Source organism: Dromiciops gliroides, chromosome 1 (genome assembly GCF_019393635.1).
Source record: "Dromiciops gliroides isolate mDroGli1 chromosome 1, mDroGli1.pri, whole genome shotgun sequence".
Lineage (NCBI taxonomy): Eukaryota > Metazoa > Chordata > Mammalia > Microbiotheria > Microbiotheriidae > Dromiciops > Dromiciops gliroides.
In genome coordinates this window covers 49,750,644-49,772,707 of record NC_057861.1, presented here as the reverse complement: position 1 = coordinate 49,772,707, position 22,064 = coordinate 49,750,644, and the positions used below count along the sequence as shown (strand labels likewise).

Sequence of the window (22,064 nt, the reverse complement as noted above, 5' to 3'; positions counted from 1 at the left end):
TGGCGAGCCACTTAGCTAACACTCCCCAGTTAAAAATTGGTCCCCACATCATCATGGTCCCTGACATTAGTCTCTCACTATTCCAGTCCATCCCTCACATAGCTATAACAGGGAATTCCCTAAAGCACCTACTATGTGCTGTCATGGTGCTAGGCTCCAGAGATACAAAGAAAGACCAAAAAACCATCCCTGCCTTCAAGGAACTTCCAGTCTAATGGGAAAGACAACATGCAATCAACCATGAACATATACACACATGTAATCTATATTATACATGTATATAACCATGAACAAATGAGACATACATACACATGTAATCTATGATTTACGTGTATACACACATAGACACACAAGTGTCTATGTGTGTATATACTACATCTGAGACTAATATATATTTCATATAGATTTTTATATGAAGCCTATATCTTCATATATACTTGTTATATATGACATATATACTATACATGGCAAATATTGCTATATGTGACACAAATATACTACATGTCCAATATATGTGCTACATATGACAAATATATACACTATATAATAATGGCAAATATCTAAATACTGAAAATATCAAAGTTAATATTACCTCTCATTTCTTTTTTTTTCCTAACCTTTCATTTCTTCTGTATTGATTCTACAATGTAACTGATTTTGTGCTGTCAGTTTTGTAATTGGGTCTGCATCCCCTTGGCTACATCAAGAATTGAGCACAGGAATTCACTTTGAGTTAGTTTAAAGTTATAATTAATGGGGAAAGTTGTTAATACCTTTAGCTTCTGGGAAAATACCAAAAAACCTGGTATTACCTTTAAGTCTTGAAGCTAGCTCTAAGAAATAAACTGTCCCTGAACTGTCCTTGCACCGTTAGAGAAAGGCCTATCTTTCTAACAAATCTTTCTAGGAACAAGGGAGTCCTTAACTCAGCTCCATTAACAAGGATAAGTCCCATAAATCAATCAAGCATCTCTCTATGACAGAAAGGGGAGGTTACTAGTCCCATGGTAGTGTTAGCCCCTTTTCTTGATGTAAGCAATCAATGTTGTCCCAACTCCCATGATGCTGTCTACCCTATAACCAATTGTACTGTCTTCCCTAACTACCCAACTCTCCCCCAAAATATATGAAGGCTAAAGACAATTCCAAAGAACTCATGATGGAAAATGTTCTTCACATCCAGAAAAAAGAACTGTGGATTCTGAATGCAGATTGGACCATACTGTTTCTACTTTTTTTTTTCTTTTTTGAGGTTTTCCCATTTTGTTCTGATTCTTCTTTCACAACATGACTAATGCAGAAATATGTTTAATGTGATTGTACACATATAACCTATATCAAATTGCTTTCTGTCTTGGGGAGGAGAGAGGGAAGAGAGGGAGGGAGAAAAATTTGGAACTAAAAATCTTATGAAAACAAATGTTTAAAACTATCTTTATGTGTAATTGGAAAATAATAAAACATATTTATGAGAAAAAAAATATATATGAAGGCTAGTGAGCCCTGCCTGGGAGTCTTTGAGAGACACCATTGATCCAATATATTGGTTTCTGCTAACCTAATTGATAAATTGATCATGCTGAGACCATTGCCTCTCAGTTTTACCTTAATTTTCTAATGTAACACACAATATATGACACACATATCTATAGCATAGTTTTATATATGTATATACGTGTACATATAAACATATACATACACGTGTGTATATGTGCATGTGCACACACACATACACTCACATACATGATGTAAATAAAAAGCAAATGTCTAGCCATGTTACTCCCATTCTCAATAAACTCCAATGGCTCCCTATTGCCTCTAGGATTTGATGGATTTAATAACCTGGCTGCGACCTACATTTCCAGTTTTATTATTCATTATCTTGTTTATTCTAGAATTCTGCCAAAGTGCCCTTTTTGCTGCTCACCACATATAATGTTTTCCTCTTTCATTTCTGTGTCTTTGCACTGGTCTAGATGAATGTATTTCTGCCTCTTAAAAATTCCTTGTTTTGGGGTAGCTAGATGGTGAAGTGGTTAAAGCACCGGCCCTGGATTCAGGAGTACCTGAGTTCAAATCCAGCCTCAGACACTTGACACTTACTAGCTGTGTGACCCTAGGCAAGTCACTTAACTCTCATTGTCCAGCAAATAATAATAATAATAATAATAATAATTCCTTGTTTCTTTTAAAAGTCAGCTCAAGGGTCACCTTATATACTGATGTCCCCCTAGCTTTAAGTGCTCTCCTCATCTGAATTACCTTGAATGTATATAGTCCCATATCCTGTAATACAATATATACTCCTTGAGGGAAGGGATTGCCATTGTTGTCTTTGTATTCCCAGTTCCTGGCATATAGTAAGTGCTCAATAAGGATTCTCCTTCCCTCCCTCTCTCCTTCCTTCCATTCTTCTCTCCTTCCTTCCCTCCCTCCTCCCTCTCTCCCTCTCTCTCTTCCTTCCTTCGTTCCTTCCTTCCATCCATCCATTCATAGAATCACAAACAGAGCAAGAAGAGACCAAGGACATCCCTTATTTTATGCATCAGGCCATTTGAGGCTTACAGAGGGAAAACAGCAGTCAAACTTTCTTTCCACAGCCCTTATCTCCTTGGCCTTTCTCCTCCAAGAGAAACTTCAGATACCCTGATAAGGTTCCACTTCCTCCCTAGCCATCGACCCCCAAACTAGGGAGGTCCTGCAGTCAATACTTCAGGTCCTAGGCTTCCTCTACCCTGAACTCCAGCTTTTCTCCTTCCCTCACAGACACTTTATCTCAAAGAGGACCCAGCCAACATTACCTCTACAATATATCTGGAGCCTAGAGCCCTGGCAGGCTGAACTCCCTGATGCCTACAACTTGTATTTTTTACCGTCTTGCCTCCAACCTAAGTCCTCTTTTCAGCCCAACCCCCTCTCAACCTCCCAACTGCGTCTTAAAAAGTATGAGTAAGCAGTGTGAGCGAAGGTCTCATCCTTGTTCCCCCAGGGCTGAAACCCGGGTCTTTTGCTCAGTCACTCCTCCGGCTTCCTTCCTGGCAGCCTCAGGTCTAGGCAGACTCTCCCACTTGCTCTTCTGCCCATGACCTTGACCAAGCTTAGAATTCCTGCTGCCCCCATATCCTAATGACATTATCCTCATTCTCCAAGTCCCGGTGTGAACATAATCTCCAACAAGGTTTTGGTGTGGGATAGAGAGTGCTGGGTTTGGAGTCAGATTCAAGCTCTTCCAGATGATTCCCAACTGTGGGCCCTTCTCTGGAACTGATTTCCTCATCTGTAAAATGAGGGGGTTGGACTCAGGGCATATGCATTTTCGGACATGGCCAAGGTTGGAATTTGTTTTGCTTGAATATGCTTTTTTGTTATATGGGTTGTTTTTCTTTTTCTTAGTGGTGGGGAAAAGGTAGGAGGGAGAGATAAGTTTTGCTCATTTACTTTTTTTTTTTGGACAGGGCAATGAGGGTTAAGTGACTTGCCCAGGGTCACACAGTTAGTAAGTGTCAAGTGTCTTGAGACCAAATTTGAACTCAGGTCCTCCAGAATCCAGGGCCGGTGCTCTATCCACTGCGCCACCTAACTTCCCCATTAATCATTTACTTTTAAAAAATTAACATTTTTATTTAAAGTTTTGAGTTTCCAATTCTATCCTTCTTTCTTTCCCTCCGTCCTCTCTCTCTTCCCTGAAGTAGTAAACAGTCAGATCTGTATGTGTACAGTTATTTAAATATTTCTATATTATACATGTACAATTATGTAAAATATTTCTATGTTTGTCATTTTGCATAAGAAAACTCAAATAAAAGAAAAAAATGAAAGTGAAAAACAGCATGCTTCAGTCTATATTCAATCGATATCAGTTTTCTCTTGAGGCAGATAGTATGCTTCATCATTAGTCTTTTGGGATTGTCTTGGATCATTGTATTGCTAAGAATAATTAAGTCATTCACAGTTCTTCATCAAACAATATTGCTATTACTGTTTACAAAGTTCTGTTCACTTCACTATATGTCAGTTCATATAAGTCTTTCCAGGTTTTTTCTGAAATCATGCTGCTTGTCATATTCCATTATAATCATATACCACAGCTTGTTTAACCATTCCCCAACTGATGGGCATACCTTTGATTTACTTTTAAAAAAAAAAAGCAAGAGATGAATGGAGAGGAAGGGTAAAGTCAAAATCCCTCTGGCTTTCTGGACTTGGGGGTCTGGCTCTTCAGATTGGATCCTTCCCAGGGCCCCTTCTCCAGGAAGAAAGAACAGCAGGGGAGCCAAAGAGGTGGCAGAGAAAGGCAGACCGGCTATTTTTTCTTTCCCTTTCCCTACCCCTCCAATTCCTAGATCGAGGAAAAAGAGAAGGAAGAGAACCACACCCTACCTAGGGAGGTTGCTGGGAGATCTGCAACAATCAGGATAGGGTATGGTCAGGGTGGGGAGGACAGCATCAGTGAGAGATGAGGAAGAAGGGCTGGGAAGAATAACAGGTTCATAGAGAAGCTTGCCCCCAAATGAGAATTCTGTTATCCCCACCAAATTGTCTTTCAACCTTTGCTTGGCTACTTCCAGGGAAGGGGAAACAACAACTTCTGAGGCAGCTCCCTCTACTCTGGAAGAACCCTATTTGGTAAGCAGCCCCCCCCCCAAGCTTAAAGTTGTACCATTCCAATTTCCCATGCAACACTTTCTTTCTGTCAAGGGCACCTCCATCTTTCCAGATATCCACATTTACAACCCCAGCTCTCCATTCTTTCTCACCCATCATCACATCCTCTTTTCTCTTTGTACATAATTATGGCCTTCATCACCATACTCTTGGACTACAGTAATAGCTTCCTAAATGCTCTCCCAACCCTGAGTCTCTCCTCACTCTTATCTATCCTGCACACAGCTGTTGAACTAATATTGCTTTTCTTTTTTCTTTCTTTCTTTCTTTCTTTCTTTCTTTCTTTCTTTCTTTCTTTCTTTCTTTCTTTCTTTCTTTTTTTCTTTCTTTTTTTGCAGGGCAATGAGGGTTAAGTGACTTGCCCAGGGTCACACAACTAGTAAGTGTCAAGTGTCTGAGGCCGGATTTGAACTCAGTTTCTCCTGACTCCAGGGCCAGTGCTCTATCTACTGTGCCACCTAACTGTCCCTAATAGTGTTTTTCAAAAAAGATTTCCTTTTTAAAAATTATATTAATACATATTTATGTCATTAAAAAAACATTTTCCTAACATAGTACAATAGAAAAGATGATTGCACATAAAACTGCAAATCTACTATGTACAACTTGCTATTCCTTTCCAATGGACAAAACTATAATGTAAATTCCTTTTTTTCTCCATGCCCCTAGAGATGGCTACCATTAGAAACACAAGCACATATAATGATTCTAGACACACTGCTACTTATTGATTCTTTCTCTGGCTGCAGATAGCTTCTTTCTTCATATGTCCTTTAGAGTTAATTTGGGTATTTATAATGGTTAAAATATTTTATTCACTCAAAGTCATTCCTAAAACAATATTGCTGTTAACTGTATACAGTGTTCTCTTGGTTCTGTAAACTGATATTCCTAAAGTGCAGATCATTCAAACTATGTCACCCATCTGCTTAGTGAACATCAGTGGCTCCCACTTGTCTCTAGGAGAAAATATACATTCCTCTCTTTGACTTTTGAATCCTGTCACAGTCTGACTCCAGTCCATCTGTCATGTCTTATTTAAATTTTAATTTTTTTAAGTAACAAGCATTTTTAAAAATTAATCTCTCCCTTCAACTGAGAAAAACAATTTTAAAAAAATCTTCCTGACATTCCAACAAAACAAATTCCTACATTGGCCATGTCTGAAAACATCTGTTTCTTTTTGCCTTTTAAGTTTACCACCTTGCTGGCAGGAGACAAGTGCATGTTTCATCTTTATTCTTTTGCACTCCTGTTTGATCATTGCATTGATCAAAGTTCTCAAGTCTGTTGAAGTTGTTTTTCTCTATCATTATCATTGTAGAAGTTGTTCTCCTAGTTCTACTTATTTCCCTTTGCATCAGTTCCTAGAGGTCTTCTCAGTTTTCTTTGAAATTGTCCATTTCATATGGCACAAGAAAATTGTTACATTCCTATACTACCCTTTGGTTAGCCCTTTCCAGGTTTATTGAAAATCCTCTCCCATCATGCATTCTGCCATATTGGCTGACTAGACTCCACCTCCCATCTCTGCACCTTGGTACAGGCTGGCCACACTTGGAGGGCTCTTCCTCTTCACCTGGGCACCTTGGAATGCCTAATTTCCTTTAAGACTTAGCCCAAGTGAAGCTTTTTCTGATCCACCCCATCTGTGAGTGCCCTCCTTCCAGGTGGTACTTCGAGGTGCTGATAAATGTTTATCAACCAGCTTGGGGATGTGGGGTGTGGGGGGAGGGAGGTATGGAGGAGACAGTTTAAGCTTAACGTGTATTTACATTTTCTCCATCATTTTCTTAAATATAGACAATCAATAAAATGCTAGATTTGTAGCCCTGGAGGGTTTCTGAGGTGTAAATGCTCACAGTGAAAACTCAACAATGGGTTTCCTGATGGTTTGAGCAAGCTCCCAGCCTTCCTCCCCAAACCACCTTGTATTCACTCTGTATAAGTTCCACATACTTATGTAGGTGTGTTTCATCTCCAACAGAACGGAAGCCCTTGAGACAAGGGTTATTTCACTTTTGTGTTTTAATACAGTGCTTGGGCTTTAATAGGCATTTTTTTTTTGGTGGAGCAATGAGGGCTAAGTGACTTGCCCAGGGTCACACAGCTAGTAAGTGTCAAATGTCTGAGGTCAGATTTGAACTCAGGTCCTCCTGAATCCAGGGCTTTCATAGGCATTTAATAAATGCTCTTGGAACGGAATTAAGATTACAGCTATGCCTTCCACATTGCTGGGGCTAGGGATGTGGCCCCCACGATCTATAAAATACACCTGAAATTTTTTGCCCCCCATCTTTGTACCAGAGAGGTCTGAATTATTATGGTATTAAAAGATAAAATATGTTGAGATCATATAATACTATACATATGTTTTAGGCATTTCTGAGTTTCTAAACTTTTTCTGTACCTTGGAGCTATGTGTTACCTGCCAATTTAATATTCATGCCCAAATGCTTGGCACCTCAGCAGCATTTCCTGAATATTTGTTGCATGACTCATCTCTGCATTTACCCAAGACTAATACAAATGTTACACAGTGCAGAGCCAGAGCACAGATCCTTTGGTCACTCTACAGGGGACCACCTTCCATGATGATCCATAAAAATCACAGATTTAGAACCAAAAGAGATGTCAGAGGTCACTTAATCCAGCCACCTCATTTCACAGAGAAGAAACTCGAAGGCCAGAGAGGATAAGTGATTTGTCCAAAGTTGTATAAATGGAAGAAGCAGAATTTGAACTCAGATCCCGAGCCTAAATCCAAGATTCTTTTCACTACACCAAAGCTTCCTGAACTATGGTTCGTGACCCCACAAGGGGTCATGTAACTATGTGGGGGTTGCAAAAAATCTGGCAACAGTAAAAGGTTATATATCCCTATTCTATATACCTATATACCCAGGGCCACATAAAAATTTATTGGGCAAAAAGGGGTCATGAGTGGAAAAAGTTTAAGAAGTATAGCCTTGCGCTATAGCATGCTACCTCCTTATCGAAAGAGGAACTTCTCTTTAGCCCCATCGTTCAGCCACTTTCAAATTCTCCCAATTGTACTCTTGTCTGTAGGCATCTAGGTTAACCAGTGGATGATCAAGCTCTGGGCTTGGAGTCAGGAAGACTCAGATACTTCCTAGCTGTGTGACTTTGGACAAGGCACTTAACCTGTGTCTCATTTTCCTCAACTGTAAAATGGAGATAATAATAACACCTAACTCCTAGGGTTGTTGTGAGGATCAAAAAAGATAATATCTGAAAAGTTACTTAGTACAGTGTCTGGCACATAGTGGGCACTTTATACGCGTTAGCTATCAGTATCGTCATCACCATCTTCGTTGCTGTTGTTTTTTAGTCCACATCTTCTCTCCATTTTCCCCACTTTGTCCAACACTTTGCTGCCATTTTCATCAACTCTACCTGCAGCATTCTCTGGCCTTCTGGTCATTAACCCAGTCAAAAGGGAAAATAAGGCTAGTCAGATACAACTTGCTCTCAGGGAGTCATCCATTTAACCTCCATGCTGCTGTTGATTTCCTCTCCAGAGGCTCACCAAGCACCTCTTTAAGTAGCCTTTCTAGAATCTCCACAGGAATCTAAATCTAAGTCAACCCCACTGGCTGACAGCATGCAAACTCCATTCTCTTCTCTTTCTTTGGAAATTGGAACAATATGCTCCCTTTCTCCAGCTGAACAGCAGGTGTCCTGCTCATTACCATCTACCAAAGATCCTTGACAACTGTTGAGTGAGTCAAAAAGTCAAGTCAACGATCTCTTCCCATGGACTAGGTAGCACAATAAGCACTGGGGATACAAAGAAAGTCAAAACAACAACAATAACAACAACCACCCAGTTCCTGCTCTCTAGTAGCTTACAATCTAATGGGGGTGGGGGGTTGTGCAGTCCCATCTATCAGTCATTTCAGGATTCTGGCATGTAGTCTACCTGCACAGGTGGATTTTTGTCTCCCATTAACTCTCTTCCCCAAACCTCATTTTAAGAAGGGAGCCAGGGGCAGTTAGGTGGCTCAGTGGATAAAGCACCAGCCCTGGATTCAGGAGGACCTGAGTTCAAATCTGACCTCAGACATTTGACACTTACTAGCTGTGTGACCCTGGGCAAGTCACTTAACCCTCATTGCCCAACCAAAAAAAAAATTAAATTAAAAAAAAAAAAAGGGAGCCGGGGGCGGGGAGGGGGGGGGCAGCTAGATGGTGCAGTGGTAAAGCACTGGCCCTGGATTCAGGAGGACCTGAGTTCAAATCCAGTCTCAGATACTTGACACTTACTAGCTGTGTGACCCTGGGCAAGTCACTTAACCCTCATTGCCCTACAAAAAAATAAATACATACATACATACATAAATTTGGGGCAGCTAGGTGGCACAGTGGATAAAGCACCAGCCCTGGAGTCAGGAGTACCTGGGTTCGGATCCAGCCTCAGACACTTAACACTTACTAGCTGTGTGACCCTGGGCAAGTCACTTGATCCCAATTGCCTCATTTAAAAAATAAATGAAAAAATAAATTGATAATTAAAAGAAGGGAGCCCAGGTCAGCCATCTTTATATTTCCCAGGTGGCTACACTTCTTTGAACTCCTCCATTACGTTCCCATATCAGGTAGAAATCTAGCTTTTTCATCCCATGTGCTCACTCTCTTCCTATATTAAAGTGTGTTTCTTTCTGTTTGTTTGTTTTTTGAGGCAATCTGGGTTAAGTGACTTGTCCAGGATCACGCAGCTAATAAGTATCAAGTGTCTGAGGCCGGATTTGAACTCAAGTCCTCCTGACTCTAGAGCTGGTGCTCTATACACTGTGACACCTAGCTGCTCAGTGTTCGTTTCTTAAGGTCAGGGGCTGAGCTGTTTTTAATAGTATCATACCTATCCCTTAGCATAAGCCCTTGCACACAGTAGGCAGTTAATGTGTCCACTGAATTATTTCACCTTGGAAATCAACTATCCCCAAGGAGGACGAATCAAAGTTAGCTGTCTGAATGACCTTGGGCAAAGCCCTTCCTCACTTGGGGCTGACTCAGTTTCATCCTCAGAAAAATAAGGCTACGAGTCCCCTGCCCTGCTTTGCCTCTATCTTAGGGTTCTAGGGAGAATCTTAAGAGAGGATGGGAGTGGAGCCTTTGTAGAGTGTGAGGAATATAAGCTACTATCACTTATTCTTCTCCTCCAGAGAGATGCTTTCCCATTCTAAGCCTCCCTCTCTTTCCTAGACCCGAGTGACCTGAGAAAATGTTGCCCTCCCAGCTCTGACTTCTCACGGGGCAGCTGGGTACACATGACTGGATTCCACCAGGGTTTGGGGAAGATGAAGCTAGATGTCAATTGTGCCAACAAGCCTAAATGATTAACAACTCCCTCTTATCCTGAGGAAGAGATATTGAGGTCACCAGCCCACTTTAGACAAAGCCATCGAGAACCCCAACTTGCAATCCTGGTTTCACCCTGGCAGGTCATTCCACCCTGACAGCCTGGCAGTATGTCTTAAAAGACTTTTAAAACTCACAGACCTGAGCAACCCCTTCCTGGTTCTGGGCTGGGTCTATAGGAAAGGAAATATTCAACTGTGAATACATATAAAGGGAGGCCTTGGCCCCGGGCCAGGGTTGGGTGTAGATCTGGCCCTGTGCCAAGGCTGGGCACACCCTCACTTATTCATCGAATAGCACTCCATGTGCCCACATCTAGACAATCTCTGGAATTCAACCCCTTTAAACTTCTCCATCATGATCAGTAGGAGGGATGGTTCTTTGAAAAGCAATGGTAGGGGGCAGCTAGGTGGAGCAGTGGATAAAGCACCAGCCCTGGATTCAGGAGGACCCGAGTTCAAATCTGGCCTCAGACAATTGACACTTACTAGCTGTGTGACCCTGGGCAAGTCACTTAACCCTCATTGCCCTGCAAAAAGAAAGAAAGAAAAGAAAAGAAAAGAAAAGCAATGGTGCCCAGATAACCAGGGTACAACCTCAGCCCAGAACCTTGGAAGCCACTCTCTTCTCTTTTGAGTGTAATTCAAAGGAAGAGTTCTAGGCTAACAGTCCAGAATTCTCCTGGGGCCCTAGTGCCATTGATGCCCTGGGCAGAAGGGCCTGGGGTCAGATCCTCAGAGTGACCGATCTCTCAGGCCCTTCAGCTCTGACATCACTTTTGATAGCATCTTTTCCCCTGCTTCCAATACAAGATGCTTGTAGGAAAGCCCTTTCCCCTCTCTGAGTCTCAACTTCCTCATCTGTAAAATGAGGGAATTGGACTAGATTGGGGGTTCTTAACTTAGAACCTCTAGACTTACTTTTGAAATTTGATAACAGTTCCAATATAATTAATTTCTTTTATAATCATTTACAATAAAAATAATAAGGTCCAGGACCCTCCAAAAAAGGTTAACCACTGACCTAGATGATCCATGTAGTCTTTTAGCTCTGGAATTATAGCATGTAACTCTGATGGTGGTGGTTTCCAATAAGCTATTGTAAAAGGTGCAACTCATTAAATGACCAATCATGCAAAATCAATTTAGGTTCATAGAAACACAGACCTAAAGCAGAAGGGGATCTCTTCAGCCTTGGAATCCAACCTCCTCATTTTATAGATGGGGAAACTGGGTCCTGGAGAATGAAGTGATTTGCCCAAGGTCATCATCAGAGGCAGGATTGGAACCCAGGTTTGCTGACTCAGTGCTTTCTGCTGTACTCCACAACTGCCTCTTGTATAAACCCTCTGTATACCCACTACTGTCTTATGTGCAGGAGAACTCTTTTTGAATAGATGTAGACTCTGTTATAGTTTATTTCAATTCATTTAAAAGTGTTAATTCAGAATAGCATTGTATCAATGGATGATGGTGATGATTATATGTTATAATGATGATGTAGCACATTAAGGTTTGCAAAGCAATTTACAAATATTATCTCATTTGAACACCCTGTGAGGAAGGTGATTTTATTTTATTTTATTTTATCTATCTATCTATCTATCTATCTATCTATCTATCTATCTATCTATCTATCTATTTACTTTTTCGGGGGCAATGGGGGTTAAGTGACTTGCCCAGGGTCACACAGCTAGTAAGTGTCAAGTGCCTGAGGCTGGATTTGAACTCAGGCCCTCCTGAATCCAGGGCAGGTGCTTTATCTACTACGCCACCTAGCTGCCAGAAGGTGCTTTTGTTATCCTCACTTTACAATGAGGCAAACAGAGATTAAGTGACTTGCCCAGGGTCACACAACTAGTAAGTACCTGAAGATGGATTTGAACTCAGGTCTTTCTGACCCAGACTCCAGTGCTGTAATTACTGTATCACCTGGCTGCCTTGAGGTGGCAATGAGACAGCTTAATCATTTTTTCAGTCCTGTCCAGCTCTTGTCCTTGTGACCCCTTTTGGGGTTTTCTTGGCAAAGATACTGGAGTGATTTACCATTTCCTTCCCCATTTCATTTGACAGATAAGGAAACTGAGGCAAACAGGGTTTATGTGACTTGCCCAGGGTCACAGCTAATAAGTGTCTGAGGCCAGCTTTGAACTCAAGAAGGGGAGTCTTCCTGATTCTAGGCCCCATGCTCTATCCATTTTGATACCTAGCTATACCTGGCAATACGATCATGATAATACAAAGACAACTGGGTGAAGGTCCAAGACATTTTGACTTTAAAAAGTTGTCCCAATTTAAACGACTAACTAATTATACCTACATTTGATCAAAATCCAAAGACTGTCATTTCACAGCTAAGTCCTCCAAAAGGGGGGAATGTAATATGTTGTGTATACCAAGTTTAAATGAGTTCGCACAGTAAAAATTTTTTGGAATAATGGCTTTTGCTGTGTATTTTATTCCCATTAATAAAACCCGATTCATTTGTGGAAAAGAGGCTGTTAAACTCCTTTCTTATTGGCCTGGGAGAAATAACTAACAAGGCAGTTTGGAGGGGAGGAAGTTTTGGACCTAGAGGTTCCTCATTATTTTCTGAACCCCAATATTATGGCGAGCCACATATTTAACTCTCCACATATTAAATTTGGCCCCTACAAAGTCAATTAGTCAATAAGTATTTGCTAGGAACCTACTATGTGCAAGACACTGGGTTAATCTCTGGGGATACAAAGAAAGGCAAGAAAAAGTCTTTGATCTTAAGGAGCTCACAGTCTAATGGGAAAGACACTATGCAAACAATGACATACAAACAAGATATTGAGGGGTAAATTGGAGATAATGAACAAAGGGAGAGCACTAGCATGGGGGTGGGGGGGTGATCAGGAAAGGCTTCTTGCAACTTGAAGGAAGCCAGGAAGTGGAGATGAAGAGGAAGACCGTTCCAGGCAGGGGGGAGAGAGCCTGTGTTTCTAGATTGCAGAGAATCCAGTGGGGAGTAAGTTGTAAAAAGACCGGAAAGGTAGGGGGCGTGGAGAGAGGGGCCAGGTTATAAAAGGAGGATTTTACATCTGATCAGAGAGATGATAGGGAGCCACCTGAATCCGTTGAATGGGCCTGGGGAGAGGGGAAACCTGGTCAGATCTACATGTTAGGACGATGAATTTTACAGCTGAGTAGAGAACGGAGTGAAGTGGGGAGAAACCAGAGGCTGGGAAACCAGCCAGCCAGTTAGTACAATAGACAGGCATAAGGTGATGAGGACCCACACCAGAGTAGCCCCATTGTCACAAGAGAGAGATGTTATGAAAGTCAAATGGACGGTCCTCGGTAATGGAGTGGATGTGGTGTATGTGGGGGGTGGGGAGGGGATGAGGAGTGAAGGATAAAACCGAAGTTTCAAGACCAAGTGGCAGAGGATGATGGTGCCTTAGATATCAATGAGGAAGTTACTAAGTTGGGGTGGGGGGTAGGACGGTCGGTTTTCCAGCTTTTAAAAGACTGGAAACCACTGATTTAGGTCATTTAAAGATTTCTCCTGCCTCTAACATTTATCTTTTCAGTCGCGTGTAGTCAACAGGTGCAGAGTCTGGCTTATCCCCAAGGTACCTCTCTCCGATGTCCTCTGAGTGTCCTTCCCACATTCTCCCTTCCAGTCAAACTAGCCTGCTGCCTGCCCACTGAGGACCTGGCACTTCCTAGCCATCCTGTGCCTGTGCCTGTAATGCACTGTCTCCTCATCTCTCCTGAGAAAGAATCCCTAGCTTTCTTCCAAACACTCTTGAGCTACCAGGATGCCTCCAAAGTTATTCATTCTCATCCCTCTGTCTCTGTCTGTCTGTTTCTCTCTCGCCTTTATTTATTTTACACTTTTTATATACTTGGGATTTTCTATATTTGTATCCTTATAGTATTCCCCCAAGCCAGTCAACAAACATTTATTAAGAACCTACAATGTGCCGGAGTTGGAGTTACACTCTATGGAAGGAAACAAAATACAAATAAATTTATACATTGGATGTGGGGAGTCATTTTAGGCCCTGGCGCCTGGGGAAACCAGGAAATGCCTCCTCATGCAGAAGGTGGGATCTGAGCCGAGCCTTGGAAAGAAGACAGGAGATGAGGAGCGCATCCCCCCCACCCCCTCCCGGTGCATTCCCCACACCTACACAGGCCCTAATGCACAACTGACAAACATTTCTGGAGCAGATCGGCTGGGTCCCTTCCTATTCTCAGAAGTCTCTGTTCCCAAAGTCCTCCTTGTGCTTTGAAATTCTGTCCTCCTGCTCCCACATTCTATGCCCTCCAAAGCTGGGGTGAAAGAGGGCTACAGTATGGGACCCCCTTCCCTGGGGGGGAAGTAAGCAGAGAAAGCAGAAGCTGTTGGGGGGGACTGGGTTGAAGTTGATGTGCTTTAAGAGAAAGCCCTCGGCACCCTCAGCTGAGGATTTTGAACCCAAACTGGATGCCCAGTTTTATCCCAGGCTCTCAGACCCAAGCCCCATCCTGGTCAATGAGTGAAGGGGTTCATGGGTTCATGGAGGGGGTTTAATGGCTGAAGTCCTGGGACTGGCTCAGCTCTTAGCTCTCCCAGATTTTTGATTCCTAGGACTCTACCCGGAAACTTTCAACATAAAAAAAGGGGATAAGAGGAAGGAATTTCGTTTAGGGAATCTCAAACAGCTGACAAAGCCCCAAATTTGGAACTGGCCCTTCTGGTCCCTGCCCCGAGGGTCAGGGGGGAAAATTCTGGTTAACACAGACAGCCCCCATCCCCAGAGAGCAGGCTCTTTGTCCCTCAGGGCTGATTCAGAACCTCCCAGGGCACCAAAGAGATGGTGGAGGAGGTGGGGAAAGGCTGGAGCTTCTCCCCAAGATTCTCCTCTCCTGGAGGTCCAGGAAGTCAGCCCCCCTCCCTCACTGTCCCTGGTGAACCCCCCTCCCCTTGCAGGGGGCTGGGTGATCTCAGGACCCCTCCTCAAAGCACTCACCACTGAGCAACCCTGCCCCTTCAGCAGGCAGCTCTTCCCCTTGAAACTGGCTCCGACCTTCTAGCTACAGGTCCTTTCAGCCCCAGAGTGTTTCCCCTTAGTCCGAGGAAGCTAGGTTTCACCTGATCCCAGAATTGGCCACCTCCCTTCTTCCCCCGCCCAGTTCAAGCCCCTCCCCCAAGCTGAGCCAAGATTCCCTGGGCTAAGGCGATGCTCCGTGCTTAGCTGGGAGCCTCGAAGGTCCAGGTAGTTCCTCTTCCCCCCCCCCCCCATACTTCTCTTATCTCTCTTTGTCTTCACACTCAAAGGTTCTTCCCCCATTTCCCAGGGTTCGAGTTGCAAAGAGCCCTGGACTAGGAGGCAGAAGACCTAGTTTGAGTCCCCTGCTCTATCACTAGATCACATTTCAGCAAGTCGCTGCCTCTTTCTGCGTCTGTTTCCCCATCTGTCAAGTGGGGGCTTCGGACTAGTCTCTAAGATTCCCCTCTCTGTATCCCCCCCCCCCAATTCTGATATTCTTTGTTCTGAGATCCCTCCCGGCTCTAACATTCTGTATTCTAAGCCGCCCCACCCCCACCCCCCGACATTCTATATTTCTAATATCTCTCTCAGAGCTAACATTCTACGCTCTAAGGTCCCTTCCCGGCTGGCGGCTCTGCCCCGTAGGCGTCCACATCCTCTCTCTCTGTAATCCTAATCTTACCCCTCCTCCAACACTTGGGGCCTCTCCTAGTTTTGGGGGGGGAGGGGGAAAGGGGAAGTGGCCCCTTCCTTTTGAGATGCAGATTAGTCTTGGCTCTCAAAGACAATTAACACCTCTAGGCTACTTTCTCTCTCTACTTCCAGAGACTTTTACCAAGCCCTCATATCCTCTCTGGGCTTCCTCTAACTGCACCGGGAAGGCCCGGAAGAGGGTATTCCTCCCCACTGGAAAATCTAAAATCAGCAAACTGGAACTTCGGGAGGGGAAGGAGGAACTTGTCCCAGAGCACGTGGGATCCATCAGCAACAAAGCCTAGACTAGGCTCCAGCCTCCCAGTCCAGTTCTCTGTCCCCAAACTTAACCAGCCTGCAGCACCATGCTTCTTAACATTTTTTGGTACCCTGGACCTTTCTGGCAGTGAAGCCTATGGGCCCCTTAAGTAATCGAAGGACATGCTCAGTTTCCATTAGAGGTCAGTGAAAATAAAGCTGTATTTCCTGCCCCCTCCATCTAAGTTCATGGAGCTTCTCACATCTTCCTATTAGTCTCAAGCACCCCCAGATCAAGATAGCCAAGGGCATCCTGGGAAGCAGTGGAGATGCCTAAGTTCAAGAACCAAGAAAGTATAACTGAGTCAGGGCCAGGCACAGCACCCCAGGAACAGGAAAAGGTTGGTTAAATGACTCAGTGTAGACGTCTGAGGAAGTGTGCAAAGATGAGTAGACCCCACACCCCCGAAAGCGAAGACAAGGATACCACCTCATAGAATAAACACTGTCTTACTTTGCCTGGGCTTCTAAGTGACTTCTGCTGCTCTTCATTATGGTGTGCAAATATGTGTTGAAATACGCATACAAAACCTCCCATGTTCTAGAATGTGACGTGTACCTTGTAAATATAGACATATTTAACTTGAATATGATTGATTATGTTCAAACATACCGTGATGTTAATTAGGAATTAGTGTAAAGAGGCTGACTGTCCCAGCTGTGACTCGATGCACCCATTCTTCCTGGTCCCCAGACATAGACAAAAACCTTTGTGGTCAAGGAGTCTGCCATTCGGACCAATGACATCATTCACAGTCAGCCTCTTCCGGTATCGGTGGCATCAGGCAAGAAGGCTCGCCTTCTTCCACAAATCTTTGCCACTGAAGTTTCTGACAAGGGTTAGGGTTAGCGTCTGAGGAGGAGGAAAGAGTAGCTAGAGAAACGGAGACAGCTTTAAGTGGGCCAGATACCAGGAACAGAGGCTGCATTTCTAAGAATGAACCTTGTAAGGGTGGGGTAGGACCAGGAATTCAGAAAAAAGAAAAAGTCATGATTTTTACAAGTGCCAAAGATAATGTTAAAAAAAAAAAAAGGGAAGAAGAAGAAGAAGAAAGAAAGAAAGGGAATTAGGGGAAAGAGCCCTGGGACAGGAGCCCAGAGAGCAGGGGCCCCAAAGTACAGAACCTTGGGCCTGTGCCCAGTGCCACGCCACCTATTTTCCAAATTCTTTCCAATTCAGGTTTTCCATGTCATAGCATCATAAATTTAGATCTGGAAGGGGACTCATAGAAGCAGCTTGGAGAGAGGGCTAGACTTGGGGGCACAAAAAACTGAGCAGGATGGAAGTCCACCTCTGCCACCCACTGGTAAAGTAAGTGACCATCAGCCTTCTCTTCTGCAAAATGGGATAATCAGCAAGGCAAGGAGGAATTTCACAGGAGATAGTCTGTGTGGGACACCTGGCAAACTTTACAGCGAAAAGGTTGGCAGCTACAAGGAGCAGAGCTCTGGCCAGCTTGGACAGCTCCATGCTCTGCATTTGAAAGACTCCCCTTGTCCTGACATCCAGGGTTCTATAAGGGCCCCACCAGCCCTGACATCCTGGGTTCTAAGCACCCTCCCAGCCCTGACATTTTGGGTTTATACACTGCCATTTGTTGGTCTTGCGAGCTTATCCTTGCTAAATTCCCTCCAATGTAGAGCCTGGACTGGTCTCCACATTTAATGACTCACAGAGTAGCCAAGCTGAGCCCCCTCCCTCTTACCTGGCCTCCCTTTTCCCCAACTGAGAAGAGGCCCAGAGCACAAGAAGTTTTATTAGAAAATAGAGTGTTTATTCAAATGACATAAAACCCCAGGGGCTGGGCTGGCCTTGGGCTGAGGAGGAGGAGTATGGGAGGGGAGGGGAAGCCCAGGGGAAGGAAACCTGTGAGGCTCAGCCCAGGATGGGGAACTTTGGGCCCCCACTCTCCAATTCCCAACCCTCCCAGTCCACACTACCCCCTCCCCCACCCCCCAGAGACCTGGGGCCACTCAGTGTCTGTTTAAAATCAACCGGATCCAAAATTGGGGCTAAGGGGTGGGGGGAGGAGGCTCGGGCCCCACCGTGGAAGCCAAAGTGCAAATCCAAGCCCAGGCTGGCTTGGTCCGACTCAGAAGCCAGCGAGATAGGTCCCTGTGGAACAAGACCTTGGTTAGGGGGAGGGAAATGGCTTGGACTTCCTTTTTGAATTTTGTGTTCTTGGTAGGTTTCCGGTTCCTTCCCTGCCCATTCCTTCCCCAGGCAGTCTCTGAGGCCCTCTTGTATCCTGAACCCCTTCTCCAATCCCGCCCCACTCCCTACCCCTCCATTGCCTCCAGGTAGCAGCATTTCAGACCCTTTCTTGGGGACCCGAGGGGCTGGGCCACACAGGAGCTTTGATGATGCAGGAAGAAGGCCTGGGGGAAAAGCAGGGGGAGAAGGGCCCCCTCCCAGCTCTGGTACCTGTGGCAAACCTCCTCTTCACCAGAGACATGCGGTACCCACTGCCCACAAGCTCGACATCCACTCCAGACAGGGTGCTGCCCTCACTGGTGAAGTGGGCGGCCACCGGGCCAGGCATGCTGGGCCCTGACAGAGGTTCCCAGCTGGCAGAGAGATGGCCTTGGCCTAGGGGAGCAAAGCAGCTAGATGCTGGTCTAGCCTGACCCTGGCAACCAGGGCATGCCCTATGATGCCCTTCTAGGCCTGAGGAGGGAGCCACATAGAACCATTGGGCCCACAGACTCCCATTCCCCCAGTGTCCTCATCAGCCACAGAGAGCACCCGGCTGACTCCCCACCCCATCACCCTAGGGTCCCAGAGTGGAGGCAGCGGGGGGGGGGGGTCAGCCAATGACTCAATCCCTGGGATAAAGGTGAGGGAGGGATTCTCCCTACTCACATGTTCCTCGAGCGCTCTGTCTGGATGTCTGCCACACTGGCATCAGCGCCCACTTGGCATAAACCTTCTGGGCATGTACCTACTTATATGTCTCTCCCACTAGAATGTGAGCTGGTATCTTCCTTTGTATACCCACTGTTTAGCAGAGTGCCTGGCACATAGTAGGCATTTAGAAATGCTTGTTGGATATATTATTGGTGGATAAGCCAACCAAATCCCACATTCTACCCCAGGTAGCATGTGACATCCTTGGGGACAGGGATTGAACCCCTTTTTCATTCTTATATCTAAGAGTACTTAGCCCAGTGCCTTGAGTACAGTGTACATTTAATAATTGTGTTCTGGGTTCTAAGAGCCATCCCAGTCCTGACACTCTGTGTTCTAGGTCCCTCCCAGCTCTGATACTCTCTGTTCTAAGGACCCTCCTAGCTCTGATATTCTGTGTTCTAGGTCCCTCCCAGCTCTGACATTCTGCGTTCTAGGTCCTTCCCAGCTCTGACATACTATGCTCTAAGGGCCCTCCCAGCTCTGAGGTTTATGTTTTAGGGTTGTGTAGGGGAGGATTCTGGAGTGAGGGGACAGAAGATGCAGGGGATTAGTGATGGGTCTACACAGGCTAGGAAGCTCAGGGGAAGCTCATCCTTCCTCCCCACTCCAAGAGTCCAGGCTCACCCCCTTCCTCTGACACATCTGGGAGTCTCCACAAGAGTCTCTTCTCCTCCAGGTTCCTATGGGTAGAAAAGGGTGAAGACCTCAGCTGAGTCTCCCAGCCTGGGCCCGGCCCCTATGTCATCCCATTCCCACCAGGACTCAGATGCTGACCCTGGGTCCCTAGACCTTGGCGAGTTTGAGCTTCTGCACTCTCCAGCCATTTCTAACCAATCCACACTAGCCACCTCCTCTCCTCCCCCCTATCCCCTGCCCCTGGCTCTCCTCTATAAGGGGTCTGTCTTGCCTGCTTATATTTCTGTCCCCCAAACCCAGCACATAGTAAATGCTTAATGAAATGCTTTTGTATTCAAACATTTGGACTGCTAACTGGTGCAGGGGAGAGAGCACTGGGCCTGGAATCAGGAAGACCCAAGTTCAAATCTGGCTTCAAATGCTAGCTGTGTGACCCTGGACAACCCTGTTTGCCTCAGTTTCCTCATCTGTCAAATGAGCTGGAGAAAGAAATGGCAAACCACTCCAGTATCTTCACCAAGAAAACCCCATTTGGGGTCCCAAAGAATTGGACACAATTCATCGACAAAACAACATTGAAACATTCATTCACTCAACAGGCCCTTCTTGGGCCCCAGTTCTGGTCCAGGGAACCCCCTGTTTCCTTCTAAGCTCACATGCTACCTCCTGAGGTCTTTCCCCAGATGCTAATTCCACCCTCAATTACCTTATATTTATTTTGTTTGTTTGTTTGGTTTTGGTTTTTGCAGGGCAATGAGGGTTAAGTGACTTGCCCAAGGTCACACAGCTAGTAAGTATCAAGTGTCTGAAGTCAGACTTGAACTCAGGTCCTCCTGAATCCAGGGCCGGTGCTTTATCCCCTGCACCACCTAGCTGCCCCCCCCCCCATTTATTTTGAAAGCAATCTGTTCACAGTAGATTGTGTAGCTACTCCCACGTGTATGTGTGGCTTCCCTGGATAGCCCACAAGCTTCCTAAGGGCCAGGACTGTTTGTCTCTAGTACCTGGGCAGGGCCCACCGTGTCCTGCTACTTTAAATGGGCCCCAGGATCCCAGAATATAAGAAGGTCTCCTGTGCCTACCACTCAGTAGGAAACCCAGGGAAGCCAGGGAAGGGCTCACCAGCTGGCAGCGGGCTGCAGACGGACATTCGTGACGGGCTCCTCAACAGGCAGCAGGATCTGGACGTTGGTGAGCGGGGTGGGCAGGGCCATGGCGCTTGGGCAGTAACTATACTCCACTGAGACTTGGGTCAGGGCACGGCCACACTGCCAGTGGGCACTGAGCTGCAGAGGAGCCGACTGGGCCCCAGGCTTGGAGAACTGGGCAGGGAAGCGGGCAGCAGCTCAGGTCTTGTTTCCTGAGCGCCGCCTCCCCCGCATTTGTCCAGTGTGTTTGCTGAGAGTCTCCTCTCCACCAAGATCCCATCTGGCTCTATATGTGATCACTACTGTCTGTGCCAGAGCAATGAGAGCTTCCTGTTCTGTCCTGCCCACCTGGGTACCCAAGGAGAGCCCCTATCCCCAGCCCCATCCATACATCCAGGCCTGAGATCATCCAGCCTGGGCGTCCGTCTGTGGGATTCCTCTCCCCCATTCACATTACAGCTGAGATGCTCCCCCATTTCCAGGCCTCACCTGGTACCTAAGCAGCACCACGTTGTAGTATGAGGCTGCTGGGGTCTGTTCCGCCTGGCGTTGCAGATGCCCCGTCAGGGCAGACATATTCAGCCAAAAGTCCTTGGTGGCTGGATCACTCTGGGAAGGGTCACTGGGGAGTAGAGTTAGGGCTGGTTGGCCCTGTTCCCCCCTTAGGCCAAAGTTTGGCTCTTTCCTTTCCTGCCACCCCCGCCCCAGTCAAGATCCAGGATTCCCTTGCCTCCCCCAGCCCCCAGAATGCTCCTAGCTCTTGTCATCCAGGCTGCATCTCATGAGCCAACTGGACCCCTGTTCATGCACCCAGGGTACCCATGGCATTCTGGCTGGGACAGCTGCCCCAGCCTCCTCCACACCTGAAGAGCAGGTCAGCATTGGGCTGGAAGTGTTCTATGACAGCCGTGCGGACCAGACGGAAGCTGAGCACAGGCAGGGGCATCGTGCCGCTGAACACCCTCACGATCCCCGCGGGGAAGGACATGGTCAGCTCGCCAGTCACCTTCACCATGCAGCTGTGGAGCACAGAGCTCAGAGGGGGCACCTGGGCCCTGCCCCTCCCCACCTCCACCCCTTTGCTTGAGCCTCACCTCCAGAGAAAAGAGTAGCTATGGCACAATGGAGAGAGGGTTGGACATGGAGTTGGGAAGACCTGAGTTCAAATCCTGCCTAAGGCACTCACTAGCTTTGTGACTCTGGGCGCAACCTCTCTCAGTGCTTGTTGTGAGGACCAAATGAGAGAATACATGTAGCCCTTTGTACACTTGACAGGCTTGCTAAATGCTCAAGGTTATTGTTA

The 22,064-nt window shown here is 45.8% G+C and overlaps 2 protein-coding genes across 2 annotated transcripts in view; both read right to left on the bottom strand.

Moving 5' to 3' along the window:
• Nucleotides 1-15,122, bottom strand: part of B3GNT3 (UDP-GlcNAc:betaGal beta-1,3-N-acetylglucosaminyltransferase 3) — a 31,907-nt gene extending 16,785 nt beyond the window's left edge. The window contains exon 1 of the mRNA XM_043979619.1: nucleotides 15,035-15,122. The gene's annotated coding sequence lies outside the window, so the exon portion shown is untranslated. The remainder of the gene's footprint in view (nucleotides 1-15,034) is intronic.
• Nucleotides 15,123-17,825: 2,703 nt separating this feature from the next.
• FCHO1 (FCH and mu domain containing endocytic adaptor 1) overlaps nucleotides 17,826-22,064 on the bottom strand; it is a 58,123-nt gene continuing 53,884 nt past the window's right edge. Inside the window, exons 22-27 of the mRNA XM_043976636.1 lie at nucleotides 21,625-21,780; nucleotides 21,251-21,383; nucleotides 20,736-20,935; nucleotides 19,602-19,657; nucleotides 18,492-18,656; nucleotides 17,826-18,182 (exon numbers count right to left, since the gene is read on the bottom strand). Of these exons, the coding sequence (XP_043832571.1) occupies nucleotides 18,160-18,182; nucleotides 18,492-18,656; nucleotides 19,602-19,657; nucleotides 20,736-20,935; nucleotides 21,251-21,383; nucleotides 21,625-21,780 (733 nt within the window). The 3' untranslated portion in view covers nucleotides 17,826-18,159. The remainder of the gene's footprint in view (nucleotides 18,183-18,491; nucleotides 18,657-19,601; nucleotides 19,658-20,735; nucleotides 20,936-21,250; nucleotides 21,384-21,624; nucleotides 21,781-22,064) is intronic.